The sequence below is a fragment of the Alligator mississippiensis genome, chromosome 2, assembly GCF_030867095.1.
Source record: "Alligator mississippiensis isolate rAllMis1 chromosome 2, rAllMis1, whole genome shotgun sequence".
Lineage (NCBI taxonomy): Eukaryota > Metazoa > Chordata > Crocodylia > Alligatoridae > Alligator > Alligator mississippiensis.
In genome coordinates, this window is record NC_081825.1 from 254,450,424 (window position 1) to 254,476,117 (window position 25,694).

Consider the following 25,694-nt stretch of genomic DNA (forward strand, 5'->3'; position numbering starts at 1 on the left):
AAGCTGCTTTTTATCCATGGACTCATCACTGAATTTTGTTTGTTAATAGCATCCTTTGCTTCTGCCTTAGACTAGAAAATAAGTCTAGTTATTAGACTAGAGAGGAAGGTCCTACTGCAGTCCATTGGAGGAGTGAATCTCAGCACTTGAGTAGGGAGAACTTATTTGGAACTGATTAGCCTGCATCTCAGGCCACAGCTAGAATTTAGCTGATATGTAACAGTTTCATAGGTATGAAACAATTTTGCTAAATCATCCACACTGCTTTATACTGGCAGGGATTACACTGCCAGGACAAAATCCATTTGAGAAGTTGAAATAGGGGTTACAAGTGCTTGCCATGGTGTTCATCTCCACACATTACAGTTCTCTTAGCCTTTGATTATTTTGCATAATGAAAATATTTCCCAGGGAAGCTAAAAAGAGGGGCAGCTCTCAGTGCTTAAAAATAGTGCATCTTACCACATTCCATTTGGTAACCGAATGAATTGCAACCAGGTGAAAAAGATGCCCCCAAAGGACCAAATTTTCAGTAGCAGGTACCCTAAGAGGCCTGCATGATTAGATGTCACACTTGAAAAATATTTTCCTCTGTGGAATTTGTAGCCATTGGAGATAAACTCAATTGTTATTTTTCTGTTATGCCTCTGGAATTTGAAAAGGAGCTAAAATTAAAGGCACAGCATAAAGCAAAGTTCTGGCCTGGCACAGAAGTCTACCAACAAAACTCTCCAGCAAGATAACAAGTAACATCACCATGACTCTGTGAAGTACTTAGCCTGTAGGTACAATTTATCGTTAACATTACCATATTACTGGCAGCTTCACTGTTGACTGTATGCCAGTATTTTTAATTGGAGCTGTTGCCTGTACCTTTATCAGTACCAGTACTAGTATTGCTGCAGCCATAGTGGAAACAGCTTAGAAATACTAAGAGAGGTAGACTCCTATAAGCAAGGTCCAAATGAGAACTGTTATCCATTGGCTCAAACTCTCAATGGCTGAACATAACCCTGTAGATACGATACTTTTAAGCATAACAATTACCCGAGCATTGCATGCAGTATGTTCTGACAGCCAAGTATGAAACAAAAAATATTTCAGTTAGCTCATTCACTTGTTTTGTTTTGGTAAAATACATTGAATTATTTTATTTCTAATTGTTTTGTGATGTGTACTGTAACTTGAATGAAGCGTTACATATAAGAATTCAGTTGTTATGTTCAATCAGTCCTAGAACCATCATGAAGTCTGGGGGACACAATGCAAGGAGCTTTTCCTGTAATGACCTCTGGCTTCTTGGGGAGCTCTAAAATCTGTACCATGGATAGCTGTAGTGTTGCCTTCAAGTCTAGTTCCAGTTATACTGACCATAGCAGTTTGTACAGCCCCGTCCTCCTGAGTACCTGGTTTTCTTTGACATACCTTTGCCTGTGAAGAAAGTGTACTTTTATCCCTTTGAAAAAGAAGTCCAGTGGGCAGGACTGAGTCCCTCCTGAGACTAATATGCAAGTCTTTTTGTGGCTAGACAAAGGGTTTTCTTAATGCCATTCTGTGATAGAAGTAGCCTTAGAGCTAGCACATCACTGCACCTGCCCTTTTTGAGAGCTCCATCTTTTTGTAAATTGGGAACAAACTTACAGCACTCTGTGCTTGCAACAAAACTGAACATTCATATTTTAGTACACAGCCTCAAAACCAGTTCTTTTAAGACCCAAATCCTTTTGTCTGATAAAAAATGGGTGGAGGAGTAAGGAAGGATCTAGTGTACTGATTTAGCAACTGCTGTCCTGTGCCTTACAACTGAGATTGCAGTATAAGAGTCAGGATCTGTTTAAACTGGTATAGTGAGTTACCTTTACAGCTTCATGATTTTGTCCACAACTACTTCAATTCAGCATGCTTAGTACTGGTTTAGATAGCTTGTCCTTTAATTGTTTGGAGATATTTCTTTTACACCTTGGTTCTAATTATTTTAATTATCTTTCTATCTTTCTATAAAGAATCTACAGATAAATGAAATTAATAATAGTAGTAAAAAGTGTATCAGTAGTAGGATTGCACAATTTAAACTTAGAGGAAGCAACACAGTAAAAAATGGTCCATGTGCGCAATTAAACCCTAGTGGTTTAATTTATAAATAAAATTCAGCCCAGAAAGTGCCTACACTTTCTAAACATTTCTTTAGCAGTGCTGAGAATGTTGCGTTGCATTCTCCGTTTTATGGCATACCTTTTGTGCTTGACACTTACGCAACTAAATTTCAGTACAGGGGGGATGAAATCTTATGCAAGCCACTTGGACAGGAAAAAATATTAAAACATTACAGGAAAAAATATTAAAACATTTGTTAATATGTCTCCAGGTACCTTGCTATAGTCTGCAACGTTGAATATATCCCAACATTTCAGAGAACAAACAATCATTTTCCCTGTTGTTACCAAAGATCTGTGGTCTACTAGACACTACCCCAAACCAAATTCTCAGATAAAATGTTAAAGCTTGAACCCATTTTGGTTAGGAAAAACATCTAGTAAAATTCTGTCTGTAGTGAAATGATAGCTATGGTAAAGCGTTTCCCTTCTCAACTCCATTTAACTTAATGAAAGGTGAACTTCAAAGCCTAAATGAGACCATTGAAGTGCTAAAATTATTGAACACCAGATTTATTTTTCCTTTTCAGTCTGAGCAAGAAAGAGAAAATGTTGCAATATGACATTAAAATTTCACGGTTGAAATAAAGTCTGGAAATTTAAAATTCCAGAAGGAGGGTAACCTCAGTTGAGAGAGATGTGCACAATTTTCTGTTCCTGTTAAAGAAAACTGTATAGGTAGTTTTCTTTTGCCCCTGATGTGAAAAACTCCAAAAGTTTCTTAACTATTTCAGTCAGAACTTTACAGTCTCATGAGGATTTATTTAATCAGCAGTCCCTGGTAAGCTAGGTAAGTGAGTACATGGGACTGGATCTTTCTTATGGTGTTTGAAACACTCATCTTACACACAATTTGGGGCCATTTGAGGACAGGCTATCATCTTGCTAACCTTACACAAGGTTATGGAATTTGCCCCTGAATTGTTTCTCATTTTGGTCACTAAAAGCTGCCATGCTATTTGAGCCACAGGCAATTGTAGCTAATGCTGGTAGACAGCAGGGACTCTGAGAGAGGTGCAGTCTTAGCAGGGAACTGTTCAGTGAACTAAAACACAAAAAGGAAGCTTACAGGAATGGAAACGTGGACAGGAAGAATATAAGAATATTGTTCAGGCATGCAGGGATAAAAATCAGGAAAGCCAAAGTGCAATTGGAGTTGCAGCTAGCAAGGAATGTGAAGGGTAACAAAAAGGGTTTCTACAAATATGTCATTAACCTTGCAAGCAAGGTCAGCTCCCAAACTATACCTGGCAGCACAGTTTTGGGAGAAGGTGAGCAACCAACAGTGGTGAAAGAACAGGTTAAGGACTATTAAGAAAAACATCACTTGTAAAAGTCCCTGGGGGCCAGATGCGATGTATCCAAGGGTGCTGAGGGAGTTGGCCAATGCAATTGCAGAGCTTCTGGCCATTATCTTTGAAAAGTCATTGTGGTTGGGAGAGGTACCGGATGATTGGAAATGGGCAAATATAGCATCCAGCTTTTCGAAAGGGAAGAACTACAGGCTGGTCAGCCTCACCTCAGTCCCTAGAAAGATCATGGAGCAGGCCCTCAAGGAATCCATTTCTAAGCACTTGGAGAAGGTGATTAGGAACAATCAGTATAGATTCACCAAGGCCAAGTCATGCCTGACCAATCTGATTGCCTTTTATGACGTGATGACTGGTTCTGTGGATGCAGGGAGAGCAGCAGATATGATATTCCTTGACTTTATCAAGGCTTTTGATAGTCTCACACAACATTCTTACAAGCAAGCTAGGGAATTATGGGTTGGATGAATCCACTCTAAGGTGGATAGAAAACTGGTTTGGTCATGAGTCATAAAGGATAGTAATCAATAGCTCAATGTCTAGTTGGCAGCTGGGATCCAGTGGGATGCCCCAGGGGTTGGTCTGGGGGCCAGTTTTTTCAATATCTGCATCAACTATCTGAAAGTTGGGATGGAGTGTACCCTCAACAATCTTCTCAAAAATGTAATATCACCTAATCAGGAAATGGAAAATTGTACATTATACAAAAGAATGGAATATAGTATGCAGTCATATCCAAATCCTAAATTGATCAATGAATCAAAGAAGTAAAACAAGCTTTAAACAATATAGAATATTCTGCCATGGTCTCTTCATTTTATGCAGTTATAAAGAACAACTTATAATACTTCTTACTAAACCCTTCAATTCATAATTAATATTTTTCTTTGTCTATATTATTTCCTTCAACATGGTTTAGAAGAAGAAAGAGAGCTTAAAATTCCTTTTTCGCCAAAAAGGCAATTTTTTCTCCATGTTATAACTTCTGAGTTCTAATTTAGTCTGAAGTTTTCTTAATAATATATGTTTGTTTGTTTATAAACCTACATTGAAAAAATCCCCATATATGACTCATTATCCATCATCAAAATATGTTATGTTACCTGTATTCTAAATAGTAATTTTGTTCCCCTTCAGCCAGTCTTGAAGGGGTAATAACTTCTCCAGTAAAAGCTAGATTGTGCCTTGACCTACACACTTGTCCAGGACATATCCGAGGGTACTGAGGGTACTGAAGGAATTGGCTGGTGTCAAAGCAGAACCATTGGCAGGGCTGTTTGAGTGCTCGTAGTGCTTGGGTTTGGTTCCAAAGGACTGGAAAAGGGCTAATGTGGTTTCTATTTTCAAGAAAGGGAGGCCAGTTAGTCTCACCTCTATCCTTGGAAAAGTATTTGAAAAAATTATCAAGGATCATATTTGTGAGAGTGCAGTGGGAAAAATAATGCAGCAGGGCAACCATCATGGGTTCATAGCTGGTAGATCATGCCTGAATAACCTGGTTTATTTTTATGACCAGGTCGCAAACACTTAGACACAGGAGTAAAAGTAGATATTGTTTACTTGGATTTTAGGAAGGCCTTCAATATGGTATCTCACCCCATTCTCATAAATAAATTAAGAGGCTGTGACTTAGATGTTTACACAGTCCGATAGGTGGCAAATTGGCTTGGGGGTTGCACCCAGAGAGTGGTGGTGGATGCGTTGGTATCGACCTGGAAGGATGTGAGCAGTGGGGTCCCGCAGGGCTCGGCCCTTGGACGTGTACTCTTCATCAGTGTCTTCATCAGTGACTTGGATGTGGGAGTGAGGTGTACTTTATCCAAGTTAGTGGATAAAACTAAATTGTGGGGCAAAGTGAACACACCAGACAGAGGGTAGGGAATGACTGCAGGTGGACCTGGACAGGTTGAAAGAGTGTGCTGAACACAATAGGATGCAGTTCAACAAGGACAAATGCAGAGTGCTGCACCTAGGGCGTAAAAATATCCAGCACACTTACTGGCTGGGAAGTGACCCTCTCAGCAGAACAGAAGTGGAAAGGGATCTCAGAGTCATAGTGGACTCCAAGATGAACATGAGTCGTCAGTGTGATGAAATCGTCAACAAAGCTAACCACATTTTATCATGCATTAGCAAATGCATGATGAATAGATCCAAGGAGGGGATACTTCCCCTCTATACAGCATTGGTCAGACCACAGTTGGAGTACTGCATCCAGTTTTGCGTGCCGTACTTTAAGAAGGATGTGGATAACCTAGAGAAGGTCCAGAGAAGGGCACTCATATGATTAAGGGTTTGCAGGCCAAGCCCTATGAGGAGAGACTAGGGGACCTGGATCTCTTCAGCCTCTGAAAAAGAAGGCTGAGAGGTGATCTTGTGGCCGTCTACAAATTCTTTAGTGGGGGCGGCAAGGAACTGGAGATGCTCTGTTCACCAGGGTGTCTCCTGGAGTAACAAGGAACAACAGTCACAAACTGACAGAGAGCATATTTAGGCTGGACATCAGGAAGAACTTCTTTATGGTAAGGGTTGCCAGAATCTGGAATGGGCTACCAAGGGAGGTGATTCTCTTCCCTACCTTGGGGGTCTTTAAGAGAAGACTGGATAGCACTCTTTGCTGCCCAGGGCAGGGAGGCAGACTTGATTATCTGATGAGGTCCCTTCTGACCCTAGCATCTATGAATCTATATCAGAGGGAATAAGACCCCTAATTTATACCTCTGTGCAGACCACCTGAACCTTTGGGCTAGGGACAGACATTCTAACCTGCAGAGACTGAACCAATTTGCAAGTGGATAGACATTCACTTTTCATTCAGGAAATGCAGGCACATGCCTGCAGTGGCTCAGGCTAGAAGTCAAGGGCATTAGAGCAAGCCATCCCTTCACTTCCACAGTCCTGAGCTGAGAGGGGGCACGGCCAGGCCCCAGCAGGATGCTATGTTTAGGGAGGGGTTTAAACTACCACCCTGGCCTGCATAGTCCCCAGCTGGGATGTGCCTGGAGCCAGAGGGGGAGGCAGCCCTCGCCAGGCTTTCCTCACTGCTCAAGGGGTGGGAGTGTTGCTGGCCCCCAGCCCCGGGTTAACACTCTGAGAGAAAGGGTGTGTGTGGGGGGGGGGGCGGATGTGAATGCCTGCAAAAGCCAGTGATAGTTTTGTTGGCAGCTAATCTCAGTGGGGGCATGTGCCCCTCTCCCTGTGTCCCACCCCCATGCGTCACCTATGATGGATGCCTCTCAGCATTAGCTAGCATGGGGGTGGTGTGACCATGACCAGATGCTGGCTGGGGTCTGTGGTGCTAGGGTCCATGCTGTGGGAGAGGGGAGGCCATGAGTAGATGCTGCTGTACCTGCAGTCTTCACCTTGTTTTCAGCCAGCCAGAGCTCCAGCTAGGGAGGAAAGGAGCAGGACCAGCCCTGCTCTCTGGAGCAGACAGCTCAGTTCAGGGTTGAAAAGCATGCTGGGATGCTGGGAGACTCTGATTTAACTTAAACCAGGAAGGGGTCTGGGACTCAAGTTCCATAAACCGGTTTGACACAAATCAGTTCAGTCTGATACTACATTCAACCAGGTTTATCTTAAACCAGTTTCAAAATGGCCAAAACTGGTTTATGTGCACTGAACTTATGTTCTGTTACAGGTTTAAACCAGTTTCTGATCATTTAAACCAGTTTATGTGCAACTTCTGTCCCTAGCCTTGATCCATCAAGTGCTTCCTGCTCCCATTCTTCTCTGAACAGGTGAGCTAAGGAAGGGCAAATTTTACCTCTAGTCACAACCCTAATGCTGGCCAAGATAGAGCCAGTGATGGGGCATTTCAACCAGATAATAGCTTCAGATGGAGCCCTATATTGTTTAAAAGCACTGGCTTCAGTTTCAAAGTCTGTTGTAGCCATATCTTGATTTGTAGACAAAGGGTAGAAGTAGAAGTTCAGCACCAAAAACAGGTTGAAGTCTTGTCTTTGGCACCAGCCCTGATCTAGTTGACTGTTTGCACTGGTTTCAGTTTCCATGAGAGTTGCCTTCTGGGCAGAAATGATTCATGAGACTGGCCGTGTGATGATAAAGGTGGCCTTTGCCTACTACCAGGCTATTAAATAAGTAACTTGAAGCCATAGGCACTACTGTGAAAAAATGTGGAAAAATGTTTTGATCATTAGTTTGTGACAAATGAATTTATGATTATTGTGTCCCACCATAAAATTTAATGTAACTTGAGATATAAAAAATGTAGAAAATATGAAACTGTAGAAATCTACCTGATCTTGTAAGGCTCCAAATAACTTATCTTCATTTCCATTGTAATTAATTAGCCAATCAGTTTTTCCTTTTAATTTTATCAGAAATCAAATGTCAAATCCAAACACTTGTCAAATGCAATCACTGGCCAAAGTTTCAGAAAACAACAGCAAGTTCTACACTTAAGGGCTTCTTAGGATTTTAATAAGAGCTTATTCTCTTTGTTTGAGCATTTAAATGCAAAATTTAGAATTCCAGTTCAGGTGCCTACATTTCAACCTTAGGCTCCTTGCTCAGGTCTTGTTAAAATCATCTGTACACAGACACCTCTTTGTAAGGCTGACAGTGCTCCTTTAAGCCTCCAGATGGTGCTGTTTACTCAGACATTGAGATTTAGAAAATGGACAATGTTATCCATCCTCAGACAGTCATTTTCAGTGTCAGGCTTTTAGTTTTTTAAATTATTTTCAGTTTCTACAGATGTGTTCTTTTGAATGGATTCAATAAAATTTTATAGCCTTCATTTGAAAAATAGTAGGATTATTGTGATTTGTGCTTTCTAGCAGAAAATATTTCTCCATGACAGGGATATAGCCAGGGTTAGATCTCACTGTTCTCTGCCCATGCCTCTCCTCGATGCCCACCAAGGAGTTAGATCTCATTGTTCTCTGCTTATGCCTCTCTGTGGTGCCCACTGTATGCACATTTACTCTTAGCAGGGATTTTAATTTGCATAACAAAACTGTTGTTTGAATACTTACTTCATTTAAGAAAGGCTTCTGGCTCATGATAACTTTGCATAATCTTATATATAATATTCAGGCCCCAAACCACTCTTCCAACAGCCTCCTACTCCATACCACAGATTTTTTAGGTCATATACATGTTTAGGGTTCTTTCTCCTTGTGTGGTAAATACAGGCTTTATTAGATGTGGCACATTTCACAGCAAACATAAAATATATTCAACATCTAAAATGCTGGTAGTGGAGGGTTTTGAAACAAAAATATAAAATAACAAATATTGAAAGTACAGATCTTTTATGGGACAAGCATATTCACCATTGACAGTTGCCTTTGGTACTAGAGACCATCAGCATCCTATTTTTGAAATCCTGAAATAGTCAACATTCTCTTAAAATATGTAGTAACTACTTTAGGCAAGTGTAACAGTTCTGCACTAGTAAAACGCATGAAATCTTTGTTTATTCACTATTTTATGCTTATGAAATCAGCTTGTCTCTCAACGACAATATTACTATTGTTCTTCAAAAAACAACCAGTTATGTGCATAGCTATAAGACCCTTGCAGGTTCTGTGGTTATGTCTCTAATCACAGAACCCTTGCAGGTTCTGTGGTTAGAGACATAACAATGGCTTAATTCTCACTAGTACCACTTCCCTTCCCCACCCCCCCCCCCAAAAAAAACAACAAAAAAACAAAAAAACAAAATCCACTTCAAAAGGGCTTAAGTGTCTTAGACTTCTAAGTCCCATTTCAATAAGATTTAGTCTGCTAAGTGCTTGGGCCCCATTTGTGGATGGGACTGTAGTTCCTCAGATACTTAGGCACCTTTTGAAACTGTTAACCTAAATTTGTTTTTAACTGTGCAAGTTGAGCTAGTAACTATCTGATGTCCATTAATATGAAGATCATGACATATCAAGCGTGATTATCATATGTGAACATTAATGTAATTCATGATTTTTTCATGCAGAAAAAAATGCCAAAAACATTTCTGTTTTTGCTTTTGTTCTGTGCAAAAAACAAGAGCAGTCATGTGAACTCTTCCAGGAAAAATTATTTTAAAAATGTTCAGGGGGGTGAAAAATGGTAACTTTCAACCATTCATATGCCAAACCATCTGCACTGGTTGACCAGCAGTACTTATTAAGTGCTTACATTTGGCCTTGCCTATTGCTTAGTTTGTTTTTGCCAAGTCTCTCCCACCTGTGTACTCTGACAAGGATCAAGTGGCTTAAGTACTTCCAGCTATTCCTTCTCCCTACTGAACCATTGCATCTCAGGGCAACTTCGTTCAATATTGTCCTCTACCCAGAAATGGTTGTAAAAGGGATGCAGCTGCCATACTTGGCTTCTGAAGGGAGGGCTTGCAGCCCATCTTTCCTCCCCACACCCAGCTAGTACCCTGTTCTATAAAAAAAAAAAAATACAGGGTTTCACCACAATGTCATGATCTATGTGTCTCAAGAGTGCATCATAGATTATCTCTAGACTCTCTGAACATATTACTGAACCAGAATTCTTAGAAAGACACCAACCCATTTTTATCATTCTTTGCCTGGTTATTGAGGACAAGATTTCACTGTGTGATGCAATCATGGTTTTTAAAAAAAATAAAATATTCATTTTCCATATTGTCATTTTCCTAACAAATATGTTTTTTTCTTTTTCTTTCTTTGTTCTTATCTGGTAAGGGGTTTGTAAGCAAGCTGGATGAATTCATTCACTGGTTAAATGAAGCCATGGAAACGACAGAGAATTGGACTCCTCCTAAAGCAGAGACAGACAGCCTTAAACTATACCTGGAGACACACTTGGTAGGACAAGATTATATTGCGATTGCTATCAGTAATTGAAGTATTCTGCTATGCTTTTCTTTTAGTAGATTTTTTTTTTCTAATTACTGGTATGCACCTATATTTTAATGCAATATTTATAGCATGGCAAATTATTGTAGTCAAGATTCCAACAAATTTATCTTCTCTGTAAAAAAAGAAAATTCCTTGTATTTATGGCATATGTGAACCAAAAACTCCCTTTGAAAATGAAATTAGAAAACTGAATTGCATTGCAATTCAGAAATTATCTTCAAAAAATGAAAGAAAATGGAAACAATGAAAGGTAAAGAATAATGGTGTTTTTGCTAGCAATTCTAGGATTCTTGCTAAGATTCTTGTAATATTAATGAAGCTCTCATTATCAAGCAAATCTTTTTCTACCTTCCATATTTTTAACCATGGCACAGATTCATTTAAATAAAATATTTTAAAAGATTATTTCAATCATTTTAGCTGATGTGCATTTCTATCATGTAATTAATACAACTGTCAGTATCCTTGTTCTTGTGCAAAAACCAAAACATTGGGTGGAAGTGGAAAACACTTGGATGAATAAGCTTTTGAATATATTACTGGCAAGAATTACAGATAGATAAACCTCATGAGGTTTTACTGAACATTTCTAACAGCTGATACTAGTTATAAGGAGGTAAAACAAACTACTATAGTTGAATTATAATAAAACATGAAAAGCAACTATATTGTCAGTTTAAATGAGATTTTTAGATGCTGAAAATTCCACGCTTAGATTTTTTTCTTAATTCTAGAAAATACATAGCGTAGTGTTCTTCCTGTCTGTTTATGTGGAGAATGAGATTTTGTTCCTGATTGAGACTTTTGGTGCTAAACTAATGCAGACAATAAAATAAATGTTCCTTAAAGAAAAGTGCAGTGCCTAGAATGGCCATCACACCTCAATAGCTAAAATATTAAATAAAGTGTGTGTGCGCGCGCGCACGTTACAAAATGAATTTTTCAAATATTTTTTGGAAACTCCAATAACTGTTTCCATATCCACAGTCAGGTAATGCTGTTGCTTAGGTTATTAGGAGCAATCAATTTATTGGTGCTTTTTAGGATGCCCAGTTGGGTAATGTAGAATAGGAGGGGAGAGGCGAGGAGGGGGGTAGAAATTAGTTTTCCCCTTTGAAAACATTGGAAATCTATGATTTTCTAATGCCCTGATAAGATCAGATAAGATTTTTAATTCCCGGATAGGATCAGATAAGATCAAATAAGATAAATTGTATTTTTATTATGGTAATAGTTTAGATTTTTCATAAAAATTAGGCATAGAAAAAGGACAATTAAACCATCTAGTTTAATATATACATATGACAGATGATTAAATTAAATCCACTCACCCTACATTTTCCCAAAGACCAGAGTAGGTCCAATTCAGTTACTGATCATTTTATTATTTTAAAACTAGTGAAAATCAGTGTCTACTAACTGGAGTTATCTCAAGATGCATAGAGTATGTAACATGGCCCTGAAAAATGCTTATCTTGAGAATGGGGGGGGTTCAAAATGTTAACATAAAATAGTAGAGTATTTCAGTTTCTGAATACATGGATTGCAACAATACTGTCCAGTAGGGTTGTGTGAAGCTTCAGTTGCTAATTCAGTTCAGAGGAGATTCGGCCCAGTTTGGCAGTTGAATCCCCAAAATCAAATCAAATCAGGAGGCCAATAAAAAAATCCAAATTGATCTGAAGCCTCTGAATCAATTCAGAAAAGATTCGGAGGAGATTTGGCGATTCAGGCAGTCCACGCTCGCTGCCGCAGGGAGCTGGAAGCAGACTCCATGCCAGTAGGTAGGGGCGGGGGGACTGGGGGGCTGGAGAAAGGGGGAGGGGACCATGGGGGGACCCCTGCCAGGTCCCATCCCCTACCTGCTCCCTCAGCCCCCCCTGAGCAGTCCATGACCCCCACCTGCTCTCCCAACCCCATCAATGGCTGCCACACCTGGCCCCAGCATCCCAACACATAAAAAAAAGAAAATAAAAAAAAAGCCCTGCATTCACTGGTTGCTGCAGCAGTTGTTGGCGCTTCTGGGGGCTCATGGCAGAGGCCCCCCATGCAGCACGGGGCAGTTGGGTGTGCAGCAGGGATCACCACCCCACCTGGCAGGAGCCGATGAGTGCTGGGCTTTTTTTTTTTTCTTTTTCAAAGTGTCAGGATGCTGGGGCTGAGTAGGGCAGCCATTGATGAGGCTGGGAGAGCGGGCAGGGGATGGGGCTCATTTGATTTGGAGATTTGGCTGATTCGCGGAGCGGCCAAATCTCCAAATCAGATTCGGGACAGTGATTCAAATCACCAAATCAAATCACTGTCCCCTGTATCAGCTGAATCTGAATCAGAAGAAAATACTAGCTGCTTTGCACAGGCCTACTGTCCAGGTCTGTTAAAAGAAAAAAAAAGAAAACCCTGAAAATCTGGATTGCTTGCATTTTGACTTGTTTAATTAAAAAAAAAACAACAGTGAACCTTTAGCCTTATTTCTCCTTGAATTTAAAATAATATGTGCTGTTGTATTCCCTTTCTGTACAGTGGAATATTGAATTATTAAAATAGGGAATATTTTTGTAATGGGAAGATAGATTTACTTGTATTAATTAGAATGTCAACTTTTCACTGGTATTGGTCTGACAGAAAATCTAATCTGTGTTTAAACAGGAGCATATGAACTTCAATTCACATTAAGTTGTGTTAAAAATTCCTCTTGGTTTAGCATTCTAAGTCAGTTCTGATCAAAGGCATTGTGAGCCTTTCTTCTGTTTTTGCCAAGTCTCTCCCACCTATGAGCTGTGACAAGGATCAAGTGGCTTGAGTACTTCAGTCTAGTCCTTCTCCCTTTTGGACCATTCCATCTCATGGAAACTTTATTCAATACTTTCTTCCACCCAAAAGTGGCTGTAAAATGGATGCAGCTGCCACACTTAGCTTTGTGAGAGGGCTTAACTCCCTCAGGGTTTTTTGTTTTGTTTTGGTTTTGGTTTGTTTTTTTGTACAAGCAGGTTTTATAAATTGGAATGCTCTCTGCTTCTAGAAATTGTTTTTTTGAAGGAGAGGGTGCTTACCTGATTTCTGGTTCACTCTTTTGAGAGGTTCCAGACTGTAGCAGTATGTTATTTTAGGCCCTCTGGTCTGAGGTCCAGTTCTGAGTTGACCTACCAAATAAAGAAACAAACTTCCTCCCCATAGATTGAATCTAGTCTAGCAAACTTCATGTCCATGATTTCCCGTAGGTTCAGTTCCTTTGGTGGCGTCAATAGTGGAAACTGTACTGTAGACATGTCACAGACATTTTTATCTAATAAAAATAAGACCTTACCCCTGGCTCAAATTATCATTGCCACCTGTGACCCTGCTCTGTTTGAAACACCTGGTTGCAATAGAAAGTCAAGTGTCAATAAAAAGAATATTTTGCACTCATTGCTTAACTCCCTGCTGTCACCATCTGCAGTGGAGAAAAAAGGATATACAGATGAGGGAAAGATTATTTGCTTTCTTTCTACCTATTTGGATGCTCTAACAAGAATGGCATTAGTACAGTTTTCAAAAGGTCTCATATAAATTCTTCCATGTCAAGTTCTGCACCTTCATTTCAGGATCTGAGCAGATTACTATTAATATAAAATAAATGATAAGGCCTTCCCTTTCCTAAAATGGATTAAGTTAGAATCCCCCCTCCCACCCCAAATTGTATCTCACACCTTCCTGTGAGAAACAGAGAACCAGAAGGACTGATAAGGGATAGACAACACCTTTTTACCTTAGGGTAGGTAGTGTAAATATGGCTCCGATCTCAGTGAATGAAACTGACTGAAATACTGACTTTCATTTACAGCAATCTTCTAATCTGGGAGATTACAATCAGGGCAAGAGCCAAAATTTAGAAATTTTCAGAATACTTAAATTCCTAAATATTTCCTTTCATATAATTATATTTCATTTAACTCATAATGTTTCTCAAAGAAAGTGTATTCCTTGGGATCCCCTGCAGCTGCTTACTGGTTTTGAAATGATTCTTGTTCGGTTTCCAAGTGTCCGCTACAGAATAACAGCAGTGAAACTGATCAGAAGGAACTTAGGAACACCTACCATGGAAACTCTGATTTCCCAGCAGCCTCCCAAGTGAACTGACCAGAAAAATTAATTAAACCAAGATATTTTCAGAAAATATTTCTGGTTTGACAGATTAGTTTGTTTTGTCAGAAAATTTCTCAACTGGCTCTACTAGGGAACAGAAGTCAGGTAGGTAACTGTATATGTGAACTACTAGTCTCAATTAAGTTCTTAGTGAAAAGTTACCTTCATCAAAAGATGTAGACAAAAATTGCTTGAATTCTTTTTATAATGAACAGGACTGTCAGGATGGATGAGATTTTTCACGATAAGTGCTGGTCTTTGTAGGCCTGATCTCTGTAGGCCAAGGTTGAGATTTATTGGTGGGATGTTCAGCATGAAGCTCTGCTGCCTATACTTTGTGTCTTGTAAATTGATTAAACTAGACTTACCTAGCACCTTGCATGGCCATAACATTTTGTTTAAACATTCAGATGGGTAAAGACAATTAGTTCTGTTACCACTCTTGTGACACTGTCCAGTAACCCATATGTCTGTAGATATAAAATACTACTCACAACTACTGAAAACAAAACCACATTAGTTTCTCACCCCTCTAATATTCATATACTTCAAAGTTTATAGGCAGTCTTAGCTTGACCCAGGTAAAACCACACAAAGTAGTTATGAAAATACAGCTAGAAGGGGGGAAAGCGAAAATGTAAGTACACATTCTGAAGCGGGAATTCTCAACGTAATGGATATGATCACTATAACTTTATGACTGTATTAAAAGAGGGAAGGGTTCTAGCAATTCTAGCTGTCTGGAAGAGAAGTTACAGGGAACCCCATTATGGAAAACTTGACACACTCCTTTAAAAGTAGACTTAGCAATATAATGTCAAGAAATATGCTAGGGCTCTAATTCTCTGAAGGAAGACAACTGTAAAGCTGGGCCGTTTTCTTTCTTGAGAGTATTCAGAACCTTAAGAAACTCTCACCCAAGATAATTGGTATTATATTGTTTTTTTAAGACTAGCATCCAAACACACAATTCTCAGATACAAGGAAGACTGAGACATGTCTTCTGAAAAAAAATATAAAAATGACAAATCTTCTTCAATGGAGAAATTCATATAGAAATTGCAAAGCAAAGAAAAATATATGTGAAAATGTGGGAAATTTCTTCCGGAGTGGGTAAAATGAGAATGATTCAGCATTGTGCTTCTGGTCTGATATAGTTACCGCCACCATTTTTCTTGTCCATTGCTTGCTTTTTCTCCATTTTTTTTCTGACCCCTATATGCACACTTTCATTTTTTCCTTCCTTCCTTCCTGTCTGTCTGTGTCTGTCTGATGGCTTCGGATCTCTCTTCCTCCTGTAGCTGAAGACCACCACATGCTGCTTGGGGCAAAGGTAGCTGCATAGGACTAGCTCTTAGAATCTCTCACAGCCTAGCTGAGTGCCCTTGAGACAGAGAATGGAAATATAGTCCTATGAATTAATGTCTTTGCTTGGCATTGTGTACATATAAGATGTACACAATGTAAATCTTTGTACATTGTACACGATGTACTTTGGCCAGTAGCTTTGGAACAGGTTCAGCAGGAGGGTGACTTCTCAAGAAGTCAGATGCTGCTTTATCTAAAACCATGGGAAGACATTTGCATTGGCCGAAACAGACAGATTTAGGATCATACTTTACCTTTCACCAACAGCCTAAATCATTGGTCAGGAGCTGCCCAGAATAAAAAGCATTGTTTTAGACCTTTGAGTTGTAGATATAGACACTTATAACATATATGACACAAATCCATATGTATGCAAGTAAGTTAATACTTCCTCAGAAATAAAGTCAGTGAGTTAGAAAATATGCTCATATAATAAAAGTTTGAAGAGAAATGAAAATACTGAGCATGTGGAAAGATGCCACCAAGAAAGAATCTTTTGAAAAATGGATTCTGATTTACTTTACCTTTCATAACTCTTCTGTTTCAGTTATGCTGATTTCTGTCCATTGGCTCTCTGATCAAAATCAGCTTCTAAACAGACTTCATGAACAGTCTTGGTGGTATGCAAATCAGTTTTAATCAAAACCAGCTTCCTGAAGACAGCTCATGAACAGAAAGGATATTTCTAGATAATGCTGTCTCACTTGTGAAACCAGATGGATTTTTTTTTACCAGCCCAACAAATACGAATTTATGCTGCTGTTCTTTACCCAGCCCATTTGTGGGCACATTTATTCCCAAGCAAAAATTGTTGCTTTTGGTAAAGCAAAGAAACAAGTAATAATTGAGGAAATGGAAGTGACTGTTGCAAAAGAATCAAAAAATGTTTATTAAGCTGTTAAATTCATGGAAGCCTATAGGTTTTGATATTGTAATCTTTACTTTAACAGTTTGTTATTAGTGCAATGCTCTGCCTTGCTTTGTTCAGCTTCCTAATTATGTGGCAGCTTTTTGTCTCCTATTAGGTCTTTAGGCTGCAGGCTGTTCTGTGTCTGGTAGCATACTGAAAACAGTGCATAGGGCACCACTGAAGTATTTCTAAATATGAATGGTACCTTTTTGCAATCATGTTGATAACCGAAAGATTTTTTTTTTCTCCAAGAGTAGCTAAAGAATAATAGAATTACATGAAGAAACATCCTTTTTCAGAATGACTATCACTTTGTATTGTTCTCAATAAGATTTAGACCACAGGCTGCCTTCAGTTAAGTGTCCATTTTGAAGGCAAGTATCTCCCTTTGTTCTTAATGACACTGAGGGTACATACATACCATACTTACTTGAATATAAGGCAAGGTTTTCTTCACTGATCAGTATGGGGAAAACAAGCTCCTCATCTTACATTCACACACAAGGAAACCTCATTAAATACATTGTCTATCATTAAACTGCTGCCAAAAGCAGCATGTGCTCAGTAATGGAAACCAACTACGAAGCTGATTAAATGCTGAGTATGACTATAAAATACATGGCCCATATTGGGCAAACATACTGATGGGAACCCATTTTTTTTAATTATTATGAAAGTAGCAAAAACTGAAAAAAACCTGCTTCTATCAGCTTACATTGTGTTACGAAAAGAACTACATCAATTACAGGCCAACAAAATAATAAAACATGCTTCCATCAGCTTACATTACCATACAAAACCTACATCAACTAAGAAGAAAATGAAACAATAAGGTGTTAAAACTTTAAAAAATGCTTCCATCAGCTTCCAAAACTTCAACAAATAAGACCAACAAAAACATAGAATATTTATACATTTTCCATCAATTCCCCCCTTCCCCAAAATCCCTTTAATCCAGGGGCCTGGACACTTTTTAACTACTGCATTATTCTCTGTCACCTTCCAAGCTTGTGTATTAATGCCTGTCACCCCTTGTCCCATATATATTTCTTGTTTTTGTCCCATCACGCCTTTCCCTAGCCAACCCCCGGCCTGAGGCTATAGCTCCATCACCTCTCAGGGCTCATCTTTTCATCCTCCTAGATCTACTGGGGATTTCCATTCTTCTTTTTTTCAATAAATCTATCGCCTGCTCCTTACCTAATTCTCTTGTGTCCTGCCAGCAATACCACCACAGTTTGCTCAAGCCCAAACACAAGGTATCTTGTACCTAGACTTCCAGTTGTTGCAAGACTAGTAAGTTTCTTTCCTTCCTCATTGCTGCATGAAGACTCAGTACAGCTTTCCATACTTCCTCTGTCCTCCCTCTCAGCTCTGGCCCAGACTCCATATAGAACCACTTCTAGAGCAATTTGGCTCTTAGCCCCCAGCCACTTTAGGAGTTTCTTTGCCTTACTTCAGAGCATTCTCACAAACTGACACTTCCACATCACATGCCATATGCTTTCTTTTCCACAACACATTTGTCTGCTGCATTTGGCTGTTCTACACAGTCCCTAACTGTAATGGAGCAGCCATACCAGCACAATCTGATGTGCTAGTAGCCATTCAAAGTCCTGATGCTGCTTCTGTCAGCTTTTTTCAAACAACCCCCTCCAAATTGTCTGCCACTGGGGACACAGTCCCCTTTTCCCTGACCCAGGTCTTGATTTTTTTTTTTAGGGTCAACTAACTCTGTTGTGGCTATTGTCTGCATCCCATGCTGATTCACAAATGTTACAATCTTTTTGTACACAGGCAGCATTATCTAAGCCCAGGAGCATCAGAATGACCTTTTGCATGCATTATATGTATATTGCAATAATGTCCCTAAATAGTACCAGACAAATACAGACCAATTGGTGCCCTTTTATCCCTTCTGTGCAGCACAGACTGACATACTTTGCATAAACAAACAAAAATACATATGGGAAGCCCCATCCTCCATTCAATTTCTCCTTGTATAACATTGTTCTCCTAAGCCTTTCCTTTTGGCTTTCCAAAAGAGCACCATCACTTCCCATTGAATCCTGCACACGGTGGCCTATAACAGAGGGAACATCGTGCTTACATATGATTGGGAGTACTACCACCTTAACTACATTTACCCATTCTGCCATTGACAGTCTGTAGTCATACCAACTCCCCAGTTTTTATTTCACCTTCCCTTTCACCTTTTCCCAGGATGCTTTGTCTGTCAGTCATGTGTCCACCTCCACTCACAATACCTTGATTTGGTCCATTGTGACCTGTAACCCCAGTTTTCCTGTTCCTTCCATCTTCCCACCACCAGGCACTTCCTAATTTGTATGTTTAGTTTTGCCCTGATGCCTTTCCATATTCATTTGTATGTCTTATTGCCCATTCTAGGGACGTACTGTCTCTTGCATGTTGTATATGGATATTAACATCATCCGTATACAACATACATTTTGCTTGCATGTCCTTTCCTCCAGGGATTGGCACGCCCTCCATCACACAATCTGTCCCGTTCCTCTGCCAACAGCTTGATGACACAGATGTATTGGACTGGAGACAGGGGGCACCCCTTTTTCATGCCTGATCTGATCTTGACTTCCTTCATTAGATAGCCATTCACTTCTACCCTACACTGTGCTCCTTTGTAGAAAGTCTTGATCCAGCTTGGAAACTTTGGTGGGCCTCCCTTTTTGTTCAGAGTGCCAAACAGGAACTCATACTCCACCCAGTCATACACTTCTTCTAAATAAAGATTTAGGAGTGCACATCCAATCCTCATTCTTGACAGTAACAAATCACTCTTATTAGTAATAGAGCCATAGTTACCACTCTACCAGGGACTGTGGAAGCCTGGTCACTGTGAACCACCTTTACCATGACTTTTTAAAATCTATTCACTAACACTAACAAATTATCTTGTAATCTAGGTTCACTAAGGTGATTGGCCTCCAGTTCTCCACATTTTCCCACTCTCTTTTCTTGTACAACAATGTTATTATTCTTGTGTTCGTACCTGCCTCAAGCTGCTCCTTTTCCAGAAACTCCTGGAACACTGCTAACAGGGAAGTCTGGGTGAGGGTGATCCCCTGCCCTCCATTAACGCTGACCTTGTGAAGGAACATCTTGAGAAGCTGGATACCTTCAAGTCAGCTGGCCCTGACAATCTACACCCCAGGGTACTCAAGGAGCTGGCAAGCATCATAGCCCAGCCTCTAGCATGGATCTTTGAAAACTCTTGGCACTCTGGTGTAGTGCCCGAAGACTGGAAGAAGGCCAAAGTGGTGCCTATCTTCAAGAAAGGGAGGAAAGTGGATCCGGCTAACTGTAGGCCCATTAGCCTGACTTCTATCCCGGGGAAGATCTTAGAAAAGTTTATTAAAGAGGCCATCCTTAATGGACTGGCCGACGCCAACATCTTAAGGGATAGCCAGCACGGGTTTGTCGCGGGTAGGTCTTGCTTGACCAATCTCATTTCCTTCTACAACCAGGTGACCTATCACCTGGACAAGGGAGATGAGATTGATGTCATATATCTTGACTTCAAAAAAGCCTTCGATCTGGTATCCCATGATCACCTCTTGATGAAACTGGCCAATTGTCGCCTTGGGTCCACCACGATCCACTGGCCGGAAAATTGGCTCCGGGGTCGGACCCAGAGGGTGGTAATTGATGAAAGTCAATCATCATGGTGCCCTGTGACCAGTGGGGTCCCCTAAGGCTCTGTCCTTGGACCCATATTGTTCAACATCTTCATTAATGATGTGGACACTGGAGTCGGAAGCGGACTGGCCAAGTTCGCCGATGACACTAAACTTTGGGGCAAAGCTTCCGCACCAGAAGACAGGCGGGTGATTCAGGCTGACCTGGACAGGCTCAGCAAGTGGGCAGACGAGAATCTGATGGTGTTCAATGCCGATAAATGCAAGGTTCTCCACCTTGGGAAGAAAAACCCGCAGCATCCTTATAGGCTCGGCAGTGCTACGCTGGCTAGCACTATGGAAGAAAGAGACTTGGGGGTCATCATTGACCACAAGATGAACATGAGCCTGCAATGCGATGCTGCAGCTAGTAAAGCGACCAAAATGCTGGCTTGCATCCATAGATGCTTCTCAAGCAAATCCCGGGACGTCGTTCTCCCCTTGTACTCGGCCTTGGTGAGGCCACAGCTGGAGTACTGCGTCCAGTTTTGGGCTCCACAATTCAAAAAGGATGTGGAGAAGCTTGAGAGAGTCCAGAGAAGAGCCACACGCATGATCAGAGGTCAGGGAAGCAGACCCTACGCTGACAGGCTAAGAGCCCTGGGGCTCTTTAGCCTGGAAAAGCACAGGCTCAGGGGTGATCTGATGGCCACCTATAAGTTTATCAGGGGTGACCACCAGTATCTGGGGGAATGTTTGTTCACCAGAGCGCCCCAAGGGATGATGACTAGGTCGAACGGTCATAAACTACTACAAGACGGTTTCAGGCTGGACATAAGGAAGAATTTCTTTACTGTCCGAGCCCCCAAGGTCTGGAACAGCCTGCCACCGGAGGTGGTTCAAGCGCCTACATTGAACACCTTCAAGAGCAAACTGGATGCTTATCTTGCTGGGATCCTATGACCCCAGCTGACTTCCTGCCCTTTGGGCAGGGGGCTGGACTCGATGATCTTCCGAGTTCCCTTCCAGCCCTAATGTCTATGAAATCTATGAAACAGTTCTGGGCTTAGGATGTCCCAAAAAGTCTTGTAAAATACTGCTGAGAGCCCATCATTCCCTGGGGCCTTTCTTGTCTTGAAGGCTCAGGTTGCCTCCCATAGTTATTCCAATGTCCATATTTTCTTCAGCTGATGCCTCTCACTATCCTCACTTCATCTCTGTACTGCCATAATACGTTTTCTTAAATCTCCAGGCAAAGTAAGAGGACCATTCTTCTCCTTCCTCTACCCAGCTTGTAAGGAAAATTTGTCTCTATCCTTTCTCTCTAAGCCACTCCTTCAGTAGGGTTTTTTTTTTTGTCTCAAATTTCTTCCGCTATTGGAAATTCCTTCTCTGCCAGTTGTAGGAGGTGCTGCACGGCAATCTTGTAAACCTCCTTGGCTTTTCCCAGGACCTGGCCTGGCCTTTTCCATGTATTCTGAAAAATGTCTCACATTCTTTCTTTAACTTCTTCCCACCATCTCACTCTGCTTGTATACATTCCTTCCATTGCTCCCTATTCTTCAGAGTGGCATTGTTCCAGGCTCATGACCGCCACATTGCCGATGGTCTTCTCCCCCTTTTTGGTTATGTCACATCAAGATCTAGTCATCCACTACAACTTCTTGTAAAGTGGGATTTTACCTTGGAGGTGTTGTTCAGTGGTTTCCCTGGGACCCCAGGTGACTTTGCTGTCATGTCTTGTGTGAGGTTCATCCTCCCCTACACCCCACTCCTTTCCACACAGGTGTTATGTATCAGTGTGGATGGTATTCTGATATGATGCAGCCCTCTCCCATAGTGCTGAGGCCTGGTAATGAGGGCAGTGGCAGGAGGTCTGGCTGTGGCCCTGTAGGCTAGTGAAAATTACAACACAACAATAACTCAACTAAAAGAGCTCAGATGATGTGGGGGGGCAAGACAATGATGCCCACCATGCCAAGTGCTTTCCTTCAGCACATGGGTTTTTTTACTGGCAGGTGCACCCTTCTCTCGCATGGTCTCACATCCCGAAGGCCCCTTTGTTGGCCATATGTCTTGGACCGGATTCTACCTGGCCAAGTACTGTAATGTTGGGAAGTACATTCCTTCGTGCCCACACAGCACTCGTAGCTCTGCTAATTCCCCGCTGGGAGGCTCTGGGTCTCCAGACACTCAGGTGGGATGTGTGGTGCCAAGGGGGGTCCTGTGCTGAATTCTCCCCTTGGCAGGCTCTGGAAGTACCTATCGGGCTGCCCCCTCCCAGCCCCAGCTTACCTGTGTACTCCTGAGGGTGTCGTTGCAGGTCCTGGGGAGTGGTGTCAGGTCCAGGCCACTTGGCCTGTCAGATGCAACCATCAGGCTGATGCTTGGTTCAGTTCTTGGTGCTACCTGGGAAACCTGGGCTTTCTCAGACTTTCCAAGGTGCTTAGCTCCAGGGAGAACATCTGGCTTCCTGCTGGGTATATAGCATGCGTTCGGGTTTTTCCCAGGCAGCTTAGCAGTGGGACAGGCAGGCGCTGCCTCTCCAGGTGTGCTGGCCCTGCATGGATGGGCTAGGTCCCTTCCGGCCATGGGGAGAGTATCTATCTCCACTGCCAGTGCCCCCACATCTCTCCCACTCAGCTCCATTTCTGGGCTTCTTTTAAGCTCAGAACCTTCAGGCACCAGACCAATCAGCAAGGCTCCGTCTGGCTGCATGGTGCCAGCCAACTTGTCTGCAGACTGGCCACCTGGACACCAGTGCAGCGGTAAGTACAGCATGAGCTTGTCACAGGCATCTATATCATCTGTACGCTTGTTCATGTCCAATAGTCTTGTATTTAACTTCCTGTGCCCTCTACCTGGTGTTCCTTGCTCTCCCACATCCAACATCATCCTCAATAGCAAGTGGTCAGAGAAGACAGGTATTCTTTTTGCTGCTTGAACTTTTTAGTCTGACCAGAGTAATACTCAGGCCCTCCAGGCCCCACTCCAGACAGTGCCTTGATAGCCAAAATTTTATATATATTTTTTTCAATAAAGTCCATATATGTCTTAATTGTGTTTATTTTTTCTCAGGCATCAACGGCCCCAAAATCAAAGTGTGCCAGGACAGGGTCTTCCTGACATTCCTTGCAGTAGATCTCCCAGAACTTTCAGTATACTGTCTCATTCCTAAATGCTACTTCCAAATCCAGGTTTCTTGGCACCTGAATTATGCAATTCTTATCAAATACCCAAATCTTCAGCATCCCCTGTAGTATCAGCCTATTGAAATCTAGCTGAGTCATCTCCAGCTTTGAAATGCCTGAGCAAAAACCTTGCCTTCTGGAGATCTTCATGCAGAACCACTTCCTTCTCCTAGCTCTAATTCATTGTCTTTCCATCTCTTTCCTTGCTGCTATTCCAAATGTTGTGCTGCTGTCACTACGACTCCTGCTTCAGCCACTGCTGATCTGTCCTAAGCCTGCTGGCCAAGCCAGCATTCTGATCTTAGCCCACAGGCCAAGGAACAATCTCAAGGATAGGTTAGTCAGCCCATCTGAATAAGGTGTACCATAATGCCTATTGCACATAGTTCCTATTAGCTCCAACTCCTTTTCAAGTCATAGTAAGCCACTACACTGAATACATTTCAACTTCTTCACTCCCACAAGTGAGCTTTGCCTTTCTTTCCCATTTCCAATCATTTATGTTTCTTCATCAACCTTAAATGTCTGGCAAACATCCCCAAATAAGCCCCCAAACAGTTCACCCAGAATCCCTCTTTCATCTCATCTCCTAGCCTGTCGCATATGATTAGTGTGGCCCCACCATCATGAGGTAGAACTGGACCAGGTTGCCCTCATCTGCATATCAATTTTTGGAGGATCCTAGGACTCATGACCAGAACACCTGGTTCAAGTCATGAGTGGGGGGCTAATTAGCACATGGATCCTTTGGGCGGGCGGTATCTGGAGCACACACGCATACTGAGATGTGCTAAGTTATGTGGTCACCATAGCTTCAAATGCTCTGGACCCTGCTGGGGCCCAGCCCCATTAACACTATGGTAAATCATGAGCCTTTTGGTTTTGGTCTAATATCATGCATAGTTTGTACTATATGTAAGCAGGTGCCAAAGTGCTGCTTAAAAAGTGTTTATGGAGTATCTGTATTAAACCTTGCAGCAGTTCCAAAAAAGGTAAAATGCATCAGTTCTAAATGAATGATGAACTAAGTCTATGGGTACCCATAGTAATATGACTATGTGCAAATTACTACAGGCATGTTTATGTAATGTCAGTGTTTTTTAATTTTCCCTTTACTTCCATATGCTCAGGTCGAGCAGGGTCTGACAGTTGCAGGGGAAGGGGCTGCAGGAGAAGAAGTTTGGTCAGCAGAGGGCAAGGGGGCAACCTGCCCCCTGCCCCCCGATTTATTTTTCCTGCTGAAGCAGTGGTAGGGGGACAGATTTAAGGCAAACCTCCAATAATTAGATTCTATACCCAGAAAATTGTAACAAATTCATAAATTTTCCAGGTATAGAATCTAATTAATGGGGGGGGGTCATCTTATAATCAGGGTCCTCTTATATTCCAGTAAATACGGTATTATTCCTAGGCTAGATAGCTACCACAATTCACCATTTACTTGCTGACTACAGTGTTCTCTTCCTCCTTGGATGGTATAAAGACCTCTGAGAAGTGGTAGCCTTTTTAAAAGATGCTGTCTCATGGTCTTAGCCTTCTTCAATTAGAGGTAGCGGATATTTTGAAATTTTTTTCAACTGTTCCCGGTTTCCTCTAAAGGAAAGTCATGTAATAACTCCATTAGATTTTTCCCCCCCAAAATTAGAATATGTTCATTGTAAGCAAATCTGAGTGTAAATACTACAATGTATTACAAATATTTGTCTTTAAATATGTATGCCAGGTAGGATTAAGATGTTTTGGGTGCCCTAAACGTACATTTCCCTATCTTAATATAATTGAATTTCTTAATTCTGAACTTTCTAAGTTTATAATGTTGTTATCCTGGATATTTACAGCTTCTTGTAATGATTTTTTAACCTTACAATAATATTTACCTGAATTTACCAATATGTACTTGAAAACTTAATGCCATCTTAATATAGGTTTTTTTCCGGGAATTTGTAAAGAACAGTGTTTCCCATATTAACCTTCCTGATTCCTCAGCCATCATCTTTCACTGTGCAGTCATGAAATATCATAAAGAACATCACTGACATATCAGAACAAAATGCACTCTATCAAAGAGAGTTTAGAGGTAGTCTCTGCACTTCATAAAAAGCTACTCTTTTAAGAGCAGAATTTTTCTGG

At 41.2% G+C, this 25,694-nt stretch overlaps 1 protein-coding gene across 6 annotated transcripts in view; it reads left to right on the plus strand.

The window, feature by feature from the left end:
• Positions 1–25,694, plus strand: part of AKAP6 (A-kinase anchoring protein 6) — a 471,560-nt gene that overhangs the window by 208,580 nt on the left and 237,286 nt on the right. For all 6 annotated transcript variants that reach the window (XM_059723036.1, XM_059723037.1, XM_059723034.1 and 3 more), the window contains one exon: positions 10,141–10,263. In XM_059723036.1, the coding sequence (XP_059579019.1) occupies positions 10,141–10,263 (123 nt within the window). The remainder of the gene's footprint in view (positions 1–10,140; positions 10,264–25,694) is intronic.